This window comes from Pipistrellus kuhlii, unplaced genomic scaffold (genome assembly GCF_014108245.1).
Source record: "Pipistrellus kuhlii isolate mPipKuh1 unplaced genomic scaffold, mPipKuh1.p scaffold_m20_p_2, whole genome shotgun sequence".
Lineage (NCBI taxonomy): Eukaryota > Metazoa > Chordata > Mammalia > Chiroptera > Vespertilionidae > Pipistrellus > Pipistrellus kuhlii.
Genome location: NW_023425515.1, coordinates 103,164,935 through 103,184,899, shown reverse-complemented (window position 1 = coordinate 103,184,899; position 19,965 = coordinate 103,164,935). Strand labels below are relative to the sequence as shown.

The window sequence follows — 19,965 nt, the reverse complement described above, 5'->3', positions numbered from 1 at the left end:
TTATTGATTTTATACAGAGAGGAAGGGAGAGAGATAGAGAGCTAGAAACATCAATGAGAGAGAGTCATCGATCAGCTGCCTCTTGCACACCCCCCACTGGGGATATGCCCACACCCAAGGTACATGCCCTTGACCGGAATCGAACCCGGGACTTTTCAGTCCCCAAGCCGACGCTCTATCCATTGAGCCAAACCGGTCCCAGCCCTCTGTTTTCTTTTATCTCCAGTAGTTACCACTCTCTAACATCCTATATAATATTTACCAAATTTACCAAATTTACCAAACATCAGAAAGACCGATTGCTATGATGTGCACTGACCACTGGGGGCAGATGCTCAATGCAGGAGCTACCCCCTGGTGTCAGTGTGCTCTCACAGGGGGAGCACTGCTCAGCCAGAAGTTCACGTCTAGCGAACCCAGTGGTGGTGGCGGGAACCTCTCCTGCCTCCACTGCAGGTGGGTGGTAAGGAGCAAGGGGTCCCGGACTGTGAGAGCCCTGGATTGCAAGAGGAATGTCTGACTACCGGCTTAGGCCCAATCACCCTGGGGGGATTGGGCCTAAGCCAGCAGGTGGACATCCCTTGAGGGGTCCTGGTCCTGGACTGCAAGAGGGCACAGATCGAACTGAAGGACAACCCCCACCCCTAGTGCACGAATCTCGAGATTCATGCACCAGACTTCTAGTGTTTATAATTGACATATGTATGTATCTGATATGCTGAAAGTGAGTACCATAAGTCAGGGCTTTTTTGTTTGTTTACTGATGGAAGTGATGTAATACATTGGGCTGTGCATTGTATGATATATATTGGTTAATTTTAGGAAGACTTCAGAGATAGAACTGATGATAAGCAATGGCAGAACAGTCTTATAAAGTGAGGGAGAAATAGACTAAAGAGAACCCAGACTTCAGTCTAGGAATTTGAGTGACGCTGTCAGTGTGGTGGGTATGGAGGAGCTGAGAAGGAAGTAGGAGGGACCAGCCATGAGAGATGAGGGCTGGAAACACCACGGAGTGTGTCCCTCATTAGTTCATCCCAGACTTGAGCCTGCAGCTCAGAGAAATGGTGGCTCAAGTATCAGCCATAGGAGCTGTAGGCCAGGGGAACTTCCTGGGAGCACCCTGCCTCCACCCACCCCACCCTATGGCACTTCACCAACACAGCTTCCAGGGGAAAATGAACACAGACTCGGCTCTGCCACAGCACTGCCTGCCATAGCCCACACAGGGCACACATTGCCAGATATGGGATTGGGCACTCAAGAAGAGTGGTTGCTGCACACATTTTGGTAATTCCTGCCGGGTCTCAGGATTCCTCTTGATGGGGGTTACTACAACATGGGAGGACCCTGAAGAATGTCTGCTCATCCCAAGACCTGACCATCACCCTGTAATAACACCCAGAGCCACGTGCCCTTGGAGCCCTCCCCTCCATTCCTGTGGGCCAGGTACAAGCTGGTATGCTTCACCATCACTGAAATATTAGGTCTAGTAATAATTAATGTCGTTTTCTAATACTTTTTTTTTTTAAATCAAATTTATTTAAACAGTTGCTGTTGTTTTCTACTACTTGTGCCCAACACTCAGGAAGCATTTTAATCCCTCTGTTGTAAAATTCTTGTGATTTTGATGCAAAAAATTCAGTCAATGCATTTTTGAGGCATTCTTCATTATTAAGTTTTTTTCCAAGAAGAAAGTTTTGCAAAGAACGAAACAAATGGTAATCGGAAGGGGCAATATCAGGAGAATATGCAGGTTGAGGGAGAACTTCCCATTCCAACTGGCGCAGTTTTTCAGCAGTGATTCTTGCAGTATGCGGTCGTGAGTTATCGTGGTGAAGAATTACGCCCTTCCGATTAATCAGCGTGGGTTCTTTTTCTCTTAAAGCTTGGGCTAACCTTTCCAATTGGGCACTATACACTGCACTTGTAATGGTTTGATTAGATGGTAAAAGTTCATAATGAAGAATTCCTTTAAAATTCCACCAAACACACAACATCACTTTTTTCGCATGCAAGTCAGGTTTTGGCTTGGGCTGCGGAGCCTCATTTTTGTCCAACCATTGAGGCTGCCTTTTCAAATTAACATACAGCACCCATTGTTCATCTCCGGTAACAATTTGCTCTAAAAACGGCAAACGGTTTTGACGAGAGAGGAGCGAACTGCAGATTGTGACTCTTTGATTACGGTTGTTGTCGGTCAACTCATGAGGAACCCATTTTCCAAACTTTTGGACTTTGCCAAGTGCACGCAATTGATTGGAAATTGTTTTTTTGTGAACAATTTAAAGTTGTCGCAAGCTCTTGTTGGGTAATTTGAGGATTTTGCACCAAAAGAGCTTGAAGAGCTTCTTGATCAAAATTGGACACACGGCCTCGACCACTCTTGTCATCTAACGAAAAATTTCCCTCGCGAAATTTCTCAAACCAACGCTGGCATTTTCTGGCGCTAACTGCATCTTGACCAAGAGCACTACAGATGTTTTTTGCAGCCTCACTTGCTTTTCTTCCTAATTGGAACTCTTAAAGCATGCAGTGCCGAATATGCTCTTCATCCGCCATCTTCTTAGCCCTAGTTTTGCAACAAAAACCAAACCAAACACAAACTTTTTCAAGCAAAACTTGTTAGTTGCACTTCACACTTTCTGTAGATACCACGTGTTTGAAGGTTATGTCAATACAAGTCAATGCCAAGCAAGATTTTAAACGAATGTTTAAAAACGACATTAATTATTACTAGACCCAATAGTCTGCTTTGCTTCTATCCTAAAAGCAGTGAAGTTGACCAGCCACAGAGAGGAAACATAAAAACTTTTGAATCTCTATATGTAGCAACTAGGGGAAGATGACTGAGTGACCCATGTCTGTGACAAGCTGGGACACCTTGTGGTCACACAGCCAGATCACTGAAAACCAGAGGACTATCCAGCTCCTCTGCAGACTCTGGTGACCTACTAAACCCATTGAGGTGGTGGCGGTGTCTCTGAGTTTTCAGACCCTTGTGCGTCTCCAGCAGCTCCACCAATTCAACTGTGCCCCATTTCTGCTTCTCATGTCTGAGTCCTACAAAGGCCAGCCCTGACCCACAGTTTACCACCTGCTTCAGCCTCTCCTTTCTCAGGCCAACCCTCTAATTGCCTGGGTGTGCAGATGCACACACACACATGCTGGGCTAAGCAGGGCCTTCTGGTTGTTTTGCTCATGAGAAGTTTTTCCTGAAATATTTTATTTCCAGAAGAGCCCTGAGGCTGCCCTGGCACCAAGCCATGCCTCCTTTGGGTCAAGAAAATGCCCTCCCCTTTGATATACACCTGCCCACACCGGGGAAGGTGCCCAGCTGGGCCAGGTGGCCGCACCCCAGTGCCCCATTGCAAGGAGCTTCACATTCCTTATCAGACTAATGGGGAGGATTCTCTCTCCCCCAATACACACCGAGAAGTTGCCAAACAAGAGCAGACAATGAGCAGACAATGAATGAAGTAGTCACGGCTCTAATGGAACACTTGTCAGTGCGGTGGGGTGAGACCTTCTTCCAAGGAGCTACTTGGATCTCTTCTTCCAAGTCAGATCCAAAGGCAGCAGAAGGCTCCTGGGGTGCTGAGTGCTCTCCCCCTGAATGGAAGAGCAGCTGGGCAGTGTCCTCACTGTCTCCACCTGTCCTCACACTGGACTCAGGTCCATTCCAGGCTCAGAACAGCCACTCTTTACCTCTTCATCATGGGCAGTTAGTGGAAATTATGAAGATTCCTACCTCCTCAGCCCCTGCCTCCCTCATTTGCCACCAGAGAGGAGATCGTGTGGGCTGATTATGTGAAAGTGGGGGGTATGAGTATACGCCAATGTATATCCTTGTACCCTATGTGATTGTCACCTAGGAAACCATCCACAAACACACAACCACACGGAAATATCCTACGCAGTATAAATAAGCACCATCATATTGCCCAACCACTTTGGAGGCCCTTTTCAGTTAACTGCTGGGGAGCTGGGTCTCCCCATTACTCTGCTTGAACAGCTGATCTGACTGTGAGGTGAATTTGGTGTTTATATACACCACATCGCATAATTCTTTTCAGCTCTATTTCCAGCCCTTGCAGTCGTTGGAATCTTAATTCTGGCCCCATGGAGAGGTGTTCTCTCAGACAAGCATCACAGGCAAATTAGTTAATGAGTCCCATGAGACTCCACACAGGTACCCACAGAGACTCGGGGTACCAGGCCAAGCATAGCTGTCCTCTCCTGATGTCTCCAGTCTGAGGCAGACTCCCAACTGTGCTCCTGGGGACAGCATTCGAGTGAGTTCCACCTCCTATCCTGCCACCCAGGAACGTCTGTGAGCCTGCTTCGTGGGCACTATCCACCTGCAAATGTCGCTCAGCTCGGGAAACTGCTGCAGGGGCTGCCAGGTGGCATAGAAGGAGGGGAACACCTGCCCTCAAGGAGCCCCCATCCCCGCTGGGAGCAGAAATGGGTGCCTGTGAGAAAACAGCCATACAAGGCCAAGTATGGTCAGTGCCTGGGGATGACAAGATCTCCCATAAACACACAGAAAGACCACCGAGCAGTTATTCATCTAACACACAGCAGAGTAGCCTTCCGCTCCTTTGGATGCCAGGCCTGTGCTCTCCGTCATTGCCTTTAAGCCTCACCACTAACTACCTTGGGAGGTCCGTGCTGTTGTCCTCGCTTGAGGGAGAAAACAGAGGCTCCAGCAGTTTAGGAACATGCCAAAGGCCAGAATCTAGTGCATAGTGTTGAGCCCCTTTGGTTCGACCTCTGAAGCCCAGGACGCCCACTGATGGTCCTACCATTGGGGTGGACTTTGCCCATGAGAAGTGGGCCCACTCTCAGGGTGCAGCCTGAGGGCTGTACCGAGGGCAGACCCCGGCTGTGCCATCTCAGAGACACTGGAAAAGGAGAGTGAGGTTGTCTTGGCAGGACTCCAGGCCGGGCACTCCTGCTCCAGAGCGGGGCCACCAGCACCAGACCCAGTCAAGCGATGCTGGCTCAGGAACCACAAGTGCTGCCACATGCTATGGCACTGTGACCCATCGGGTGGCACTGCAGCCCTCACACTTGGGGACCAGGGCTCTCCTGCCCTGGGCCTGAGGAATTCCCTTTGAAAATCCTTCTCACTTCCACTAGAACAGCGTGTTCCAAAAAATCAAAATACCAACAACTGTGCTTCCCCTTCAGGACCAGAGACGTGGAGGCGGCCCTGTCTCGTGTTTGGCTTGTTCCCTGAGGATTAGAGCCTGGTCCTCTCTCTGTGCTGAGTGGACACCCACTGAGGAATTGGCCCAGGCAGCAGGTGAGGGCACCTTGTCCAGCAGTCATCTGGCAAAGAGGCAGGTGCCAGTGAGACAAGACATCAGTCCCCATGTGGATGTGGGCATGGGCACAAACGGTGACTGTCCAAGAAAGCAAATGGGGAGAAAAGAATGGGGGAGCAGGTTCAAGAGTACAGGCTGGGAACCAGGGAATCGGGAAATAGAGATGAAAGCCAGAGAGGTGAAGGGTCAAAGGCCTGGCGAATGAAAGGTCAGAGGTTGATGAGGAAGAGTCTGAGCAAGGGAGCCAGGTGCAGGCAGATTTGGTGCCAGCGACAGCGGGCACAGGCCAGGGGTGCAGGTGCAGCAGGCAGCTGGTGCCGGCAGCAGTGGAGAGATTGGATGAGAAGGTGATTTCCACAGTCCACAGGAGCAGACAGTCTGGAGACAGGGCTCCCTTCTCAGCAAAAGGCCCACAGCACGAGGCCAGGCCACTCCAGGCTGGTTCTATACCACATGTCCACTATGCCTGCCAAACAAGCTCTCGGCGAAGAAATGAATCCAGGCCTCTCCTTTACTTCTTAAAGTCCCCAGGCCTGGCTGCACGATGGAAAGCACACCTAGGCCCCCGCAGCCTCCTGCCCACGACCTGCATGCATCCTGCACCACACTTCAGAGCACTGTGAGCAGCCTGAGTCCAGCCCCATTTCCTGCGTCCCAGGCTCATTTTCAGGGACAAATGGTGCTCCAAAAGGTGCCATCTGCCTGATCTGCAGCTGAAAACAGAAGCCAAGGCTCCCTCCTGGGTGCCAGTCTGGCCCAGGTGAAAACTCTGAGAAGGACCCAATCTGCAACCACTCCCATCACTAATACCCAGGACCCTCCCAGAGGAAGACACTCAGTGAAACTGTGAGCCTTTGGACCCACAGGCTCCACCCAAGGTTACATATGAGGCAGGAGCCATACTGGGCTTTTATCCCATTCTTCAGGTGCTTCCAGACATGACTGACAGAGAAATAGTGAAACAGTCTCAGTCTCAGGAAATGCCCATGGGGGCTTCTTGTCTTCAGGAGCGCTGAAAGCTAGGAGTCTGTCTCAGAGACCCCGGCTGGCCATGCTGTGGTTGTGTCTTGGCACCTGGGGTGCTGGGGTGGGGCCGGGCACTGCACAGGCCACAGCCCAGCCCAGGGAGGTGCAGCCCAGGGAGGAGCAGGCCCCTGCCTAGGGCTGCCTCAGGTGTGCCTGCCCTTGCTCCTGGGAGGAGGGAGGCTGTCCTCAGAGCAGAGGCAGACCTGTGAGTGGAAGAGTGGGCAGGAAGGGCCACAGGGAAGGGAAAATGAAGGAGCTTCCCTCACATCCTGGAGGGAATAGTATTTGAATGGAAGGTCTCCAGTGGCTAGGGAGTCGTACACTAGGCAGTCTGGCCTGGCCTTTGATGTGCCTGCAGGGACTGTTAGCAGAGAGCCCAGCTGCTTGGTTTCCCAGCCCTGGTCAGCACTCTGCCTCCGTGCCCGCTTCTGAGCCCCTCCAGGGAAGGGGTAGCTTACCGGCCTTACCCAGCTTCAGCAGGGTGTGGCTGCCATGATCTTGGGGTTCCCTACAAGATTTTCTCTAAGATTCTTAAATTGTAGACTAAAGAAAAGTGCATAAACATTACCTGTGCACCGTTCCACAGTTGCTCCTTCTGTGTAATCATTCCCAGGACCAAGGTGTAAGATATCTCCACAGCAGAAGCTCCCTCCCACCTTTCCCATCAGCCTTCCCCTACAGCCACCACACTCTGACATCCGTGCCAGGACTCCCTCTGCCTGTTTCTGAACTTCCTTTAAAATCACATAGCACATGCTTTTTTTGTGTGTGGCTTCTTCCAAAGTGTGTCTGTGAGTCATCCATGCTTCCATGTGCATCTTTTGTTCCTTTTCACTGCTGGGCAGTATTCCATGGTGTGGACATACCACACTTTATTCATCCATACCACTACAATTGTTGGTGGACATTTGAACTGTTTCTAGTTTGAGGCCAGCATAGTCAAGTTCCCATGGACATTCTTACATATGCCTTTGAGTACCGTGTAATGTCTGGGAGCACAGGTGTTTTACTTCTCCAAGGCACCGTGGTGGTATTCAGGTTCTTTCATCCTGAGCAGCAGGATGGAAAAGAACACCCTCCTCCTGGAAACTGAACCAATGCACGATAGAAGCTTACTTGGTAGGAAGGAAATTGTGCTTGCAGGTGTACTATAGAAGGGTGTGTGTGTGTGTGTGTGTGTGTGTGTGTGTGTGTTTACTGTTATTGCTGTGGGAGGATCTTAGAATGTCCCAGTCAGCTCTTCTAAAATAAATTTGAGAGGTCCACAAATTTTAGGGGAGAGGAGAAAATGACTAGAGATAAGGCTGGAAAAAGAGATCAGGGTTGTGCTGCAAAGGGCCTTGAATGCCATGCTAAAATAAGTGGACTTCATCCCGCAAGTGACAGGAATCACCAGATGTGTTTAACAAACACACCGCTAGGTAAGTGTGGCAAACCAACCACGTCACCTACGAAGCTGAGTGAACTCAAGTTAGTGGGGGGCAGGGGAGTGAAGGGCTCAATTAGAGCAAATAACCTGTGTCCAAGTCCCAGTTCTGCCTTTCATCAGGGATGACTTCAGTAGTCACAGGATGATGTGCATGCTCAGCACATGAAAAACATATGGACATACATTGACAAATGGCGCACGCACGGGCAAACACTCCTACACATACATGGTGGTGAGCAGGGGTCCAGAAGCCATGCATTCAAGATGCTCCCTCCTCAGCAGCAGCCTGTAACCAACTAGAAACCTTGTGCTTCATAGTAACAGAAAAGAGAGGAAATGAATGAGCCTCCAATTAGCTTCAAATAATCTTTGCTTTAGGGACTTGCAGTTGGATGAACTTGCCCAATAATCCAGAGTCCCAAGAAGACTTTGCAAATAGCCTGGCAACATCTCTCTCAGCTCTGTATGATCTCTGGGGCTGGGGAGACAGGACTAACAGCACTTAGGAGAGTCTCAGAAAAATGCGTGCCATGCAAGTGTTTTCCATGAGCACTGGGAAAGGTCCACAGGGGAGTCCTCCTTTGTGCCCAGAGCGAGATGCTTCAAGCCAGGCCTGGGACAGACCACTCAAACCTGACCAAAGCAATTCTTATAACACTGACATGGTGAATAAAAACCTAATTGATCTTAGATTATGGTGGAGTAGCCTCTTTCTCTCTTAGAAAAGGGGGTTCCACAGTCATGTTTCACCTGGTCTGGTGAAATAAACAACACAGGGGTGGGGGGGGGGGGGGGGGGGCGCGCGCGGAGAGGAAGCAAGCCTGAGAGAGCTTGGCCTTACCTCAACGTACAGGAGGGGGAAAATTCCAATCTTGTCTCCCAGCATTCCCTCTGCCCAGTTGTCATCCACTCTTCTGATCACAGTCAGGATTTCATCCTGGAATTGCCAGAGCCCACAATGTGTACAACCACATGGACATCCAACAACAAAAAAGAAAACAGATCTGTTAGTGCTGTTGAAGCCCAGAAAAGATTCTAAGTAATGATTCAAAGAACATTTAATATTCATTCTGAGATATGGCCTGTGAAAACAGACACCTCTTACACTTTCATCCAGAACATCTCTCTTTTTTTTACATAGTGATTACAGCTGCAAAGATTCTCAATGTTTCCCATTTATAATATGCAGGAGCCCCTCTTTATCATTGGTTTTGCTTTCCACAGTTTCAGTTACTTATGGTCAACTGTGGTCTGAAAATACTAAATGGAAAATTCGATTTTTGACTTTTTTAAACATCAGGTGCCTATACTTGTTTTTAAGAATTTCTAGACTGGCTGGCATGGCTTAAGCATCACAGGTTAACCATCAACCTATGAACCAGGAGATCACAGTTAGATTCCTGGTCAGGGCACATGCTCAGGTTGCTGGCTCCATCCCAGGTATGGGGTGTGCAGGAGGCAGTCGATCAATGATTTTTCTCTCATCATTGATGTTTCTATCTCTTTCTCCTTATCCCTTCCTCTCTAAAATCAATACAAATACAATAAAATAAAAAAAAGAATTTCTGGTACCAAGAATTAACCAAATCTATATTCATTGCTGCACTATTTATAATAGCCAAGATATTTAAGCCTCCCATGTGCCCATCAATAGACAAGTGGCTAAAAAAGTGGTGGTACATATATACAATGGAATATTACTCAACCATAAAAAAGAATGAGTTCTTACTATTTGCAACAGCATGAATTGACCTAGAGGGTATCATGCTAAGTTAAATAAGTCAGTTATGATTTCACTTATATGTGGAAACTAAAAAACAATATAAAAGAACAAACAAAACAGATTCAGAAAGCAGACTAACATTAATTGTTGCATGGGGAAGTAGAGAAAGTGCATTGGGTAAAAAAAGTGAAGCAATTAAGAACCCAAATTGGTAGATACAAAATAGTCATGGGTATATAAAGTACAGCATAAGAAATATAGTCAATAATCTATAATAATAAGAGTGCAACATGCTAATTAGAACAGATGTCTTAGGGATGTGCTTCCTTCTGGACAAAGCTATGGCCAGTGGGGACCGAGGCAGAGGTGGCCACCAGTGGTAGCAGGGGCCTAGGACCTTGCACAAATTTCTTGCATCGGGCCTCTAGTATTGTAATAATAATGTAATAATTATGTATGGTACAGATGGGTACTGGAAATATTGGGGAAAATCACTATGCTGTATACCTGAAACTAATACAAAATAATATGGAATGTAAAATATAATTGAAAAATAGGAAAAAGTACTCATATAACACCACAACAAAAGCAATGTCATTAAAGAAGGCCTGGGGAGGGGAAGGAAGTGGGGAATAGAGGTTAAAGAAGGAGGGGGGGGGGTGTAAAAAGGAACATTTGAAATACTTTAAACAATAAAGATAAATTTAAAAAAAAAATGGGCAGAGGACCTGAATAGATACATTTCCAAGGAAGTCATAGTGATGGCCAACAAATAGCTGGGGGCAGGGGGTGGAGGGATGCTCAACATCACTAGAGAAAAGCAAATCAATGCCACAATGAGACGCCACCTCACACATATCAGAATGGCTATTTTCAATAAGACAAGAAATAAGTGTTGGTGAGGATGTGGAGAAAAAGGACTCCTTGTACACTGGTGGTGGGAATGTAAATTTGTACAGCTGCTAGGAAAAACATTATGGAGATTTCTCAAAAAATTAAAAATAGAGCTACCATGTGACCTAGCAATTCTGCTTCTGGGTATCTACCCCAAAATTTTGAGAATACTTATTTGTAAAGATATATGTACCCTATGTTCATCGCAGCATTATTCACAATAGCTAAGACATAGAAACAACCCAGTGTCTTTTGATATATGACTGAATTAAGCAGTGGTACATATATACAATGGAATACTACTCAGCCATAAAAGATAAAATGTTGTCATTTGTGGCAACATGAGTGGATGGATCTTGAGAGTATTATGCTAAGTGAAGTAATTCAGACAGAAAAACACAAGATTCTTAATATTTCACTCATATGTGGGCTAGTAAATGAACTACAAAAACCCCTCATAGATGCAGACAACAGAATTATGGTAACCAAAGGAAAAGGGGGTAGGGCTTCAAAGGATGAAAGAGGCAAAAGGGGTTAAATACAAAGTGACAGAAGGAGACAAGTACACAAGTACACAATAGAATATACAGATGTTGTGCTATCTTGTTATACAGCTAAAATTTATATAATGTTATTAACAAATGTTACCCCCAAGAAATTTAATTTTTAAAAAAGAACCTGAAAGAATCAATGAAAAACTTCTGGTACTAATGAAAATTATAGCAAGGTTTCAGGATAGAAGATTAACATATAAAAGTTAAACACTTTTCTATATACATGCATGCATTGGAGATATTATGGGTTCAGATCCAGACCACTGCAAAAAAGCCAAAAAGCAAGGCAAGTGGAATTTGTCATTAAAATTACAATACTGTTTACATTAGCATCTGAAAATGAAATATTTAGGTATAAATCTAACAAAATAATACAAATAGATGAATGAGAAAAACTACAAAACTCTGATAAATGAAATCAAGGAAGAACAAAATATAGATATTTATATTTTCATGGATTGAAATCTTCAATGTTGTCATAATATCAGCTTTTTTCAACTTCTACATTCAGTGCAATCCAAATCAAACTCTTAAGAAGTGATTTTGTGGAAATTAACAAATTAATTATAAAGTTTATATGGAGAGGCAAAAGACCAGAATAGTCAACATAATATTGAAAGAGAAGAACAAGGATGACATTATTTGACTTCAAGACTAAAGCTACAGTATTAAAGACAGTGTGGTATTGGTGATCAAAGATAAAAATAGATCTAATAGATCAATAAAACATAACATAGCATCTAGAAATAGACCCACATAAATATAACCAACTGATTTTTGACAAAGGAGCAAGGACAATACAATGGAGAAAAAACTATTTGTTTTTTCCCAACAAATGTTGTTGAAACAATTAGACATCCACAGGCAAAAAAATAAATAAATAAATAAATAAATAAATAAATAAATAAATAAATAAATAATAATCTAGATCAAAACTTTACCAGGTATGCCATTCAGAAAAATTAAAGCAAAAAAAAAATTAAAGCAAAATGGATCACAAACTAAATGTAAAACACAGAACTATAAAACCTTAGAAACTAGTGGAGAAGACCTCAGCCTTGGGTGTGGTGGTGACTTTTGGACACAACACCAGGAGTCGATCTATGAAAGAAAGAACTGATAAGCTGGACTTCATTAAAATTAAAATTTTCGGCTCTGCAAAAGATACTGTCAAGGAAATAAGAAGACAAGCCACAGACTTACATAAATATTTGCAAAAGACATATCTGATAAAAAACCTGTTATTCAAAATACACAAAGAACTTTGAAAAGTCAATAATAAAAACTACAATCCAACTTGAAATGGGCTTATGATCCTAACAAGTACCTCACTAAAGAAGACATGTAGACGGCAAATAAGCACATGAGAAAAATGCTCTACATCATGTCATCAGGGAAATGCAAATTTAAACAATAAAATATGACTTAGACACCCATTAGAACAGCCAATAGCACGGAATGCTGTTGAGGATGTGTGAGGCCACAGGAGCTCTCAGCCATTACTGGTGGGGACAGAAAATGGTGCAGCAACTTTGGAAGATAGTTTGGTGGTTTCTTGCAACACTAAACATTCTCTGACATTAGTTTTTAACTTTGGGTCCATGCCAAAAAGTGTGATTGCTGGGTAATTATATCCACAAAAAGCCTGCTCATGGTTATTTATATCAGTTTTATTTATAATCACTAAAACTTAGAAGCAATCAAAATTTTCTTCAGCAGGGGATAAGATAAATAAGATGTGGTAAATTCAGACAATAGAATATTATCTAGCTCTAAAAAGAAATGAGCTATCAAGCCATAAAAAGATATAATAGAAACTTACCGTATTTTTCGGACCATAAGACGCACTTTTTTCCCCCCAGAAGTGGGGGGGAAAAGTCCCTGCGTCTTATGGTCCAAATATAGCCTACACATATACTTTAAAAAAAAAGTTTTTTTACTTGCCCGGCTCTGTGTGGTCTCTGTGTGCTTGCCCGGCTCTAAAATGGTTCTAAATGCTGCTGTTTACTTTACAGGGTTGATTACATGTGTTTATGACTGTGATGTTGGGTTTAATGCACATAAAATATTTTAGGACACTATTTGTTTCAGAATCTTTTTTTCTTCATTTCCCTTCTCTAAAAACTGGTGCGTCTTATGGTCCGGAGCGTCTTATGGTCCGAAAAATACGGTAAATGCATATTATTAAGTGAAAGAAGGTGGTCTGAATATGATACATACTACATCTAATATATGACATTGTGGAAAAGGCAGAATAATGGAGACAGTAAAATGACCAAAGGTTTCAGGAGTTGGAGAGGAAGGGGAGAATCAGCAGAGCTCAGCAGTGACAGCGCTCTGTATGATACCGTAAAGCTGAGCACATGTTTTTATATATGAACCCACAGGATGCACAACACCAAGTGATGCTGCAAGTAAACCCTGGACCCTGGGTGACAGGATGTGTCACTGTAGCTTCATCAGTGTAACAGACGCACCTCTCTGATGGGGGTGCTGGTCATAGGAGGCTGTGCATGTGGGGGCAAGGAGGCACATGGGACTCTCTGTACCTTCTGCTCAATCCAGGCATGAATCTAAAACTGCTCTATAAATGAAATCTATTTAAAAACTCAACTAATAATACCGGAAAGTGATGAAAATGGACAACTAAAGACCCTACAACAATATAGGTGTAGCTCATAAACATAATGTTGACAGAAAACAGAGTTGGACACAAAAATATGTTCTGCATGATTCATTTATTTGAAATTCAAAAATAGACACAAGCCTTCTAAAGTGTTAGAAATATGGGAGAAGAAGAGGGTGGAGGCACTGGGGCACTGGCACCCACATTGCTCTACTGGGTAGTGATTATAAGGATATATTCTTTCTAATAATCAAGGGGAATAATTTTGATTAGTGAACTTGTGAGTATATTATGTTATCTCTATATGTAAAAGCCTAAGTGACTGTCTCAACCAAAACAACTGAATGGATGACTGAACAGGCTGTGTGGGGCTACCTGGCTGGTGGAATGGGGGGGGGGGGCAGTTGGGGGTGACCAGGCCAGCAGGGGGAAGCGGGGGCTGTTAGGGGTGATCAGGCAGGCAGGTAAGCAGTTAGGAGCCAGTGGTCCCAGATTGTGAGAGGAATGCCCGACTGCCTGTGGGATCAACCTAAAACGGCAGTCAGACATCCCCCAAGGGATCCTGGATTGGAAAGGGTGTGGGCTGGTCTGAGGGGATCGTCCCTCACCCCATGCACGAATTTAGTGCACCAGGCCTCTAGTATTTAGATAAAAGGTTTTTTATTGTTTTTTATTTTCTAAAATAAAAGGTGATAGTGTGGAAAAGACATGGCACACCTTGAATACTACATTGGTCCTAACACATCAAGAGGACATCATCACATTCTGAGAAAGATAGCCAATATGCGAACAATCTGAAATTAAGTCACAGAAGCAAGAGAAGTGGCATTGCTGAGCCTGAGAATGAGAAGGCTGGGGTGGGGCATGGCTAATGTCTATAAGCTGTGGCATCACTGCCACACGGAAAAGCTGGGCTCATTCTGGGTCACTCAGAGGGTGGAATTAACTCCCCCTTATGTGGGATTGGCACATAAAAGGGGAGCTGTCCAAAACTGAGTATGGTCTTAGGCCAGAGAATTTGTATCATTCCAAGTGCTGGCAGTTCCCACCTGTTCCTCGTTCAGTCAGCAATGCATGAGTGTCCCCTAAATGCCAGGCATGAGGAGGAAACCATCACTCCCCAATGGCAGCTCAGCACTAGGTGGAAGAGGCCCAATCATAAACACATGGACATCACCCAATATAATGTAACTGTATTAAAATCCCATTATAACACAATAAATGGGGTTCAAAATCCACTCATGTCAAATGTGCTACTGTGAGGTTAGTGAAATGAGCAGGTGGAATCTGCATAGCCCGTCTACCTATCAGATGCAAACCCAATGTGGCCTCACCTTTGGTTAGGTGGCACTTGGTGGCAAGTGTCTGATCTGAACTAATACTGACGGGGACATTCTGAGTCCCAGGCTGCTGGAACATCAGGACAGTGGCAGGATCCAAAATGCTCCTATTTACCTGGCAAACATTTTTTGAAGATATGGGGCAAGAAGATTACTGGGTGCAGGGAGCCAATCACCCTCTATACACACCAACTAGTAACCTACTTTGCCTAAGAGTTTTGAGGAAGATTTCCCACAGTTTGCCTCTAATCCAAACGTATGCCATGGAGACAGCCTCCAACGAAGACCATCGAAGAGATTCCCTGGGCAATGAGGAGATTCGCTGTCAGAGCTCCCAGCATGAAGTCGGTGTGTTCCAGAACAAGTAGCCACTTCTCCCACCACCAGTGCAGGACCAGGAAAATGATGACTGGTTTAATAGCTGGGTCACATCAGGTCTCAAAAACTTGGAGCCAGTGCTTTCAAGAGGTCAGGGAAGGGAAATGCCTGCTCTGCAGCTTCTGCTGCCCTTCTCAGACACTGAGTGGTCTGTCTGCATGATAGTGGCAAGGCCCACCTTGTACTCCAGGGGTTCGGTGGCTGCTTCCCAGAGGACAGTGGCCCTGCAGCCACAATGCTGTGCACCTGAGGCAGCCTCAGCACAAAGTCCTGTTGCCAAGAAATAAGAGGGATGTATAGGAAAACAGCACACGTTTGGCCTGCACAGGGCTGTGCTCTGTCACAGGTCAGCAAACTTTTCTAGAAAGAGCCAGATAGTCAATATCTCAGGATTTGCATGCCATACTATCACCGTCACATACTCAACTCTGCTGTTTTAGTGTGAAAGCAACCAGAGAGGATACGTTACATGAAGGAACCTGACTGTGGGTCAATGAGACTTTATTGACAGAGCAGCAGCAGTTGGGCAGGTGTGGCCTGCAAGCCCTAGTTTAAAAAGCCTTGCTCGATGGAGAAGAGGAAATACCATTAAGCAGACAGCACAGACAATGCTGACAGTCAGGAGGGCCAGTATGGCAGCACTGAAGATTCTATGAATGAAGGTTGTTTGCAGAACATCATTTCACTTTCAAATGCAGGATTTGAGTCTTTTAAAGGTTCCATGTAAACTGTTCATTCTGTGCTGTGGGTTTGTAGACTTCCAAATGCTGTTTTCTCTGTTCCCTGAAATTTCCAAGTTTTGAAAACAAACCAAAAGCCACTGCTGTCTGGCTAGGGCTCTCCTTTGTCCACACGTGGCCTCAGGGTGGTCCCGATGACTGTGCATCTGGGCCATGCACATAACGCAGCTATTAAAAGAACACAGCCTTTCTTCCCAAGGTCCCGAGGGAAATGCATCTCTGAGGACTCAGGCACCACAGTGGTCCCACCATGTGGGAGGGGCCTTGACACCGTGTTTGCCATTCATTCACCTAACTCTCCCAAAGTGTGTGCTTTCGTGTCCACCTAATCAATGGCCTGTGAAGGGCAGAAGCTGCAGAACACTGAGCCAGACCTTGCTGACCTGCGGGAGGTGGGTGCAGTGATCCTCATGGCAGCCCCTGATGCCATTTAAGTGGCTGGTGGAGCACACTGTCCTTCAATACCGCATCTCGGCACATCTCGGTAAATGTCACAGCTCACGTGTCAAGGGCTCAGCCTGAAACCACAGTCAGTTCACTTGGAAGGAAGACCTTTAGCAGCTGAGAACCCCTCCCCTGCTTTGCCCACTAAGGGCTCTGACTGGCACCTATCCCGCACCTGGAACACAGTTCAGGGTTGACAAATGTTGTTAGAATGAATGTACAAGAAGGCTAGATGAGAACACACACTCTCCATAGATTAGTGAGGCCCTGGTCAGGCCGGGCAGACTTCACTGCCTGCTCAGCTTCACCGTCAAGTCCTATTGTGAGTCCTGGCGGCCTTCTCCATGCTGGGAAGGACACCCAGACAACTGCCATGCAAGTGCAAGCACCTTCTTGGGAGGAGTGGGGAAAAATGAGGAGTGTTGGTAAGGGGCTCCATCACATGGGGTCAGGGACATGCAGAAGGGCATGTGGACAGGTGGGAGTGACCAGGCCTGCAGAAGCAGCTGCAGATCCCCGGGGAGCCTGCAGTCTGGGCTGGAGAGAGAAGGGGCCTGGGAGGCACAGGCGCTGGGTCAGGCAGGGTTATATAGGGCAGCACAGACTTGGACTCTGGGGAAAAGAAGCCTCCAGTGGGGTCCTGAGTAGAGGTGGGCACCTTCCGACATAGGGTGAAAGGCTCTCAGGCTCCAGCTGCTGAGGGGGCATGGGCTGGGGTTACCCACCATGAGCCAGGGAGACAGTGGGGAGGAGGCCACACAGGGCGTGAGGCCTGCCCTGGGAGAAAAGCTCAGATCTGGATGTGTTTGAAAATGTTTCCTAACCAAACTTCAAATCTATCCCAAGGTGGTCTACAAATCATTGTGGATCCCAGTGCAGTCTGACCCTCACCTTGATGTCCAAAGAAGGGGCTGGGCCAGGGTAGTCTTCAGCTACCTCCCAGGCTGCCTCTGAACTCGTTCCTTGGGCCCCAGTGCCACTAAATTTGTAAAGGTGCCTCCTCCACACAGGCCAGTGGCCCTCAGTGGCTGAAGGGCTGCAGCCCAGCTGGAAGGAGGGATCTAGGATCTAAGAGCCAAGAGAGTGACAGAGGTTCTCAGGTGACTGCCTGAGCAGAGACAGAGCTAAGGCGGAAAAGGAACAAGAATCGGACACTCCTGGGGCTCATTGGCCTTGATCTGTGGTCAGAGTCTCTAGCTGTTCCCAGCGATAGAGTGGTCCCAATGCCCCTCAGGAAGAAGCAGAGATGACACAGTGGGCCTGGGGATGCCATTGGATGGGACAGCAGCCTTGACAGGGGTTAATGGGATTTTCCAGCCCTGAGCAGTTCCCCTGAGATCAGATACAGGGAAGTAAGGCACAAGGGACCACCAGTCGTGTGTCCTAAGAAGGATGTTTGTTTTCTGTGAGAGTGCTGGGCTGACACAAGTGACATGTATCTGACAGAACTCCAGTTTTTCTGAAAAAGCAAGAAAGCAGAGGGGCAGAAAGCCAACATTTAGTAAGTGCCAATTTTGAGCTCAGTTCTAAATGCCTTTGCTCACTGAATCCTATTATTAACTCCATTTTACACTTAAAAGAGAAACTCAAAGGTAAGGAAATATCCTAAGTCTCTGTATAGTAATAAAAAAGTATCATGATCTGAACTTTTGTCTTCCTGATGCTAGAGCCTGAACTCTGTTGAGATTTGATTTTTACCTACATTTGTTCCCTGAATCATCTGGGATTAATGCTGGGATAACTCACAAAGGAGAGAATTCCCACACGTCGAAAATGATGATTAAACATTCAGCAGTGTAAGAATATCATACAGAAGGAGTTATGGGGACACTAACAGGAGAAAACCTGGCAGGTTACACATTGAGGTGGTATTTTAAAGGGCTTCTGCCAACTCAAAACATCCTTCTGGTGCTGCGTGGAAGAGGGTGGCTGTGAGATGATTAGAAAGGAATTCTCCCCATGACAAGCATGACAGGAAGCCAAGGGAATAAGATTCAGGTGCCCATTGAAAGTTGGGTGTGAAAGTGATTCTGCGATGGGCTAGAGACTGCCTGAGGAGATCTCAGGGCCTTCACGAGTGAATTCATTAATGGCAGTCCCAGGTCTTAACATGCAGCACAGCTTCCGGTGAGGTTACAACAGTGCTCCCACGCACTGAAAGTTACATGGTCAGGGCACAAAAGACATTTGCTGAGTCTTACAGTTGAGTGAAAATATGAAAACATGGAATAAGCTGCCACAAAAGGAATGGAACTCAAGGTCCCGACTGGTATGCCAAGCCCTAAGCCCAACTCTTTCCACCTCCAGTGTAGGTATCAGTGTCCTGACTTCAAGAGGAGGAGCTTTGGCCCAGCACTGTTAAGTGTTTTCCTAAGGTCACTCCTGGGGTCTCTCCTGGGAATGTGTAGGGCAGCACACCTCATGGACTCAGTGAGGACGCCTGGCAAAGGCGCTGCCAGAGCCTGGGGACAGGGCACTTCTCTTTAGTCTTTGTTGCACATGTTCCTTTCAGGGGTGGAACTACTAAAAAGTTAGGAAATATGCTTTTTATAGCTGCTTTGTAAAAAGTAAGTATTCATTCTCTTCTTAAATGAAACAGAGTTTTAGCTTTAGAATGACTTTAATGAATACAATTTTAATAGGATTTTTCAAAATCCAACACCAAAGGTAAAAATCTTGCTTTGATCCACCTCCTTCATGCCTTTAAAACCCAATCAATCCAACCACTATGGTGTATTTTAAAGGCATTCTGAGCCCTCTGTGGATTTTAGAGACTCCCCTTTCCTTACCGACTCCACATGGGGCATATCCACACAAGATGCTGCCCAACAGCAATCCAGCTGGCTGCCCCAACAAAGCCAAAGTATGAAGACCCTTTGGTCACTGGAGGTGTGACATCTACACAACCAGCATCCCAGGCCTGGTGGCCAGGAGCTGGCTCAGACACCTATAGAAGAAAAATAGCAGAAGGACAATGCCAGCAACAGGAGACAGAAACCAAGTGGGAGCCAAAGAGCCTGATGCATTCATCATGCTCTCCGGATACTTTGTTTGGAGATGTTTGGAGGTGAGAGATGCAGACAGAGCAGGTATCTAGCAAGTGTGTGCTCCACCCTAGACAGGAGGTGTGAGTGGGTGTTGGCAAGAAGGTTATGTGAACTTGGCACAATTCTGACTGAGGATCATGACCAAGGGTCTCTAACTCTCCACATTTATCCCCAGGATTCAAGAAAACAAAGTCCTTCAAAACATCCTGAGATGTGTCCCTGCCCATCCGGCTTCCTGTAGAAACAGGAGACCCAAGATTCTCTTATGGCAGTTGCTCTGCCCCTCAACCACAAGTCAAATGCCACTTCTCTAAAGGGACTCCCCTGCAGGCCTGGTCCCCCACAACTGCTCTTCACTGCAGGCCTGGGTCCCTCCCAACTGCCCTTCCCTGCATGCCCGGTCACCCCCAACTTCCCTCCTCTGCCAGCCT

The 19,965-nt window shown here is 46.1% G+C and overlaps 1 protein-coding gene across 4 annotated transcripts in view; it reads right to left on the bottom strand.

Annotated features, from left to right (window-relative positions):
- Window positions 1-19,965, bottom strand: part of SH3RF3 (SH3 domain containing ring finger 3) — a 215,440-nt gene that overhangs the window by 60,023 nt on the left and 135,452 nt on the right. For 3 of the 4 annotated variants that reach the window (XM_036447977.2, XM_045584183.1, XM_045584185.1), the window contains exon 3: window positions 8,630-8,725. The exons of the other annotated variant lie outside the window; for it this stretch is intronic. In XM_036447977.2, coding sequence (XP_036303870.1) covers window positions 8,630-8,725 — 96 coding nt within the window. The remainder of the gene's footprint in view (window positions 1-8,629; window positions 8,726-19,965) is intronic. 4 annotated transcript variants of the gene reach the window in all.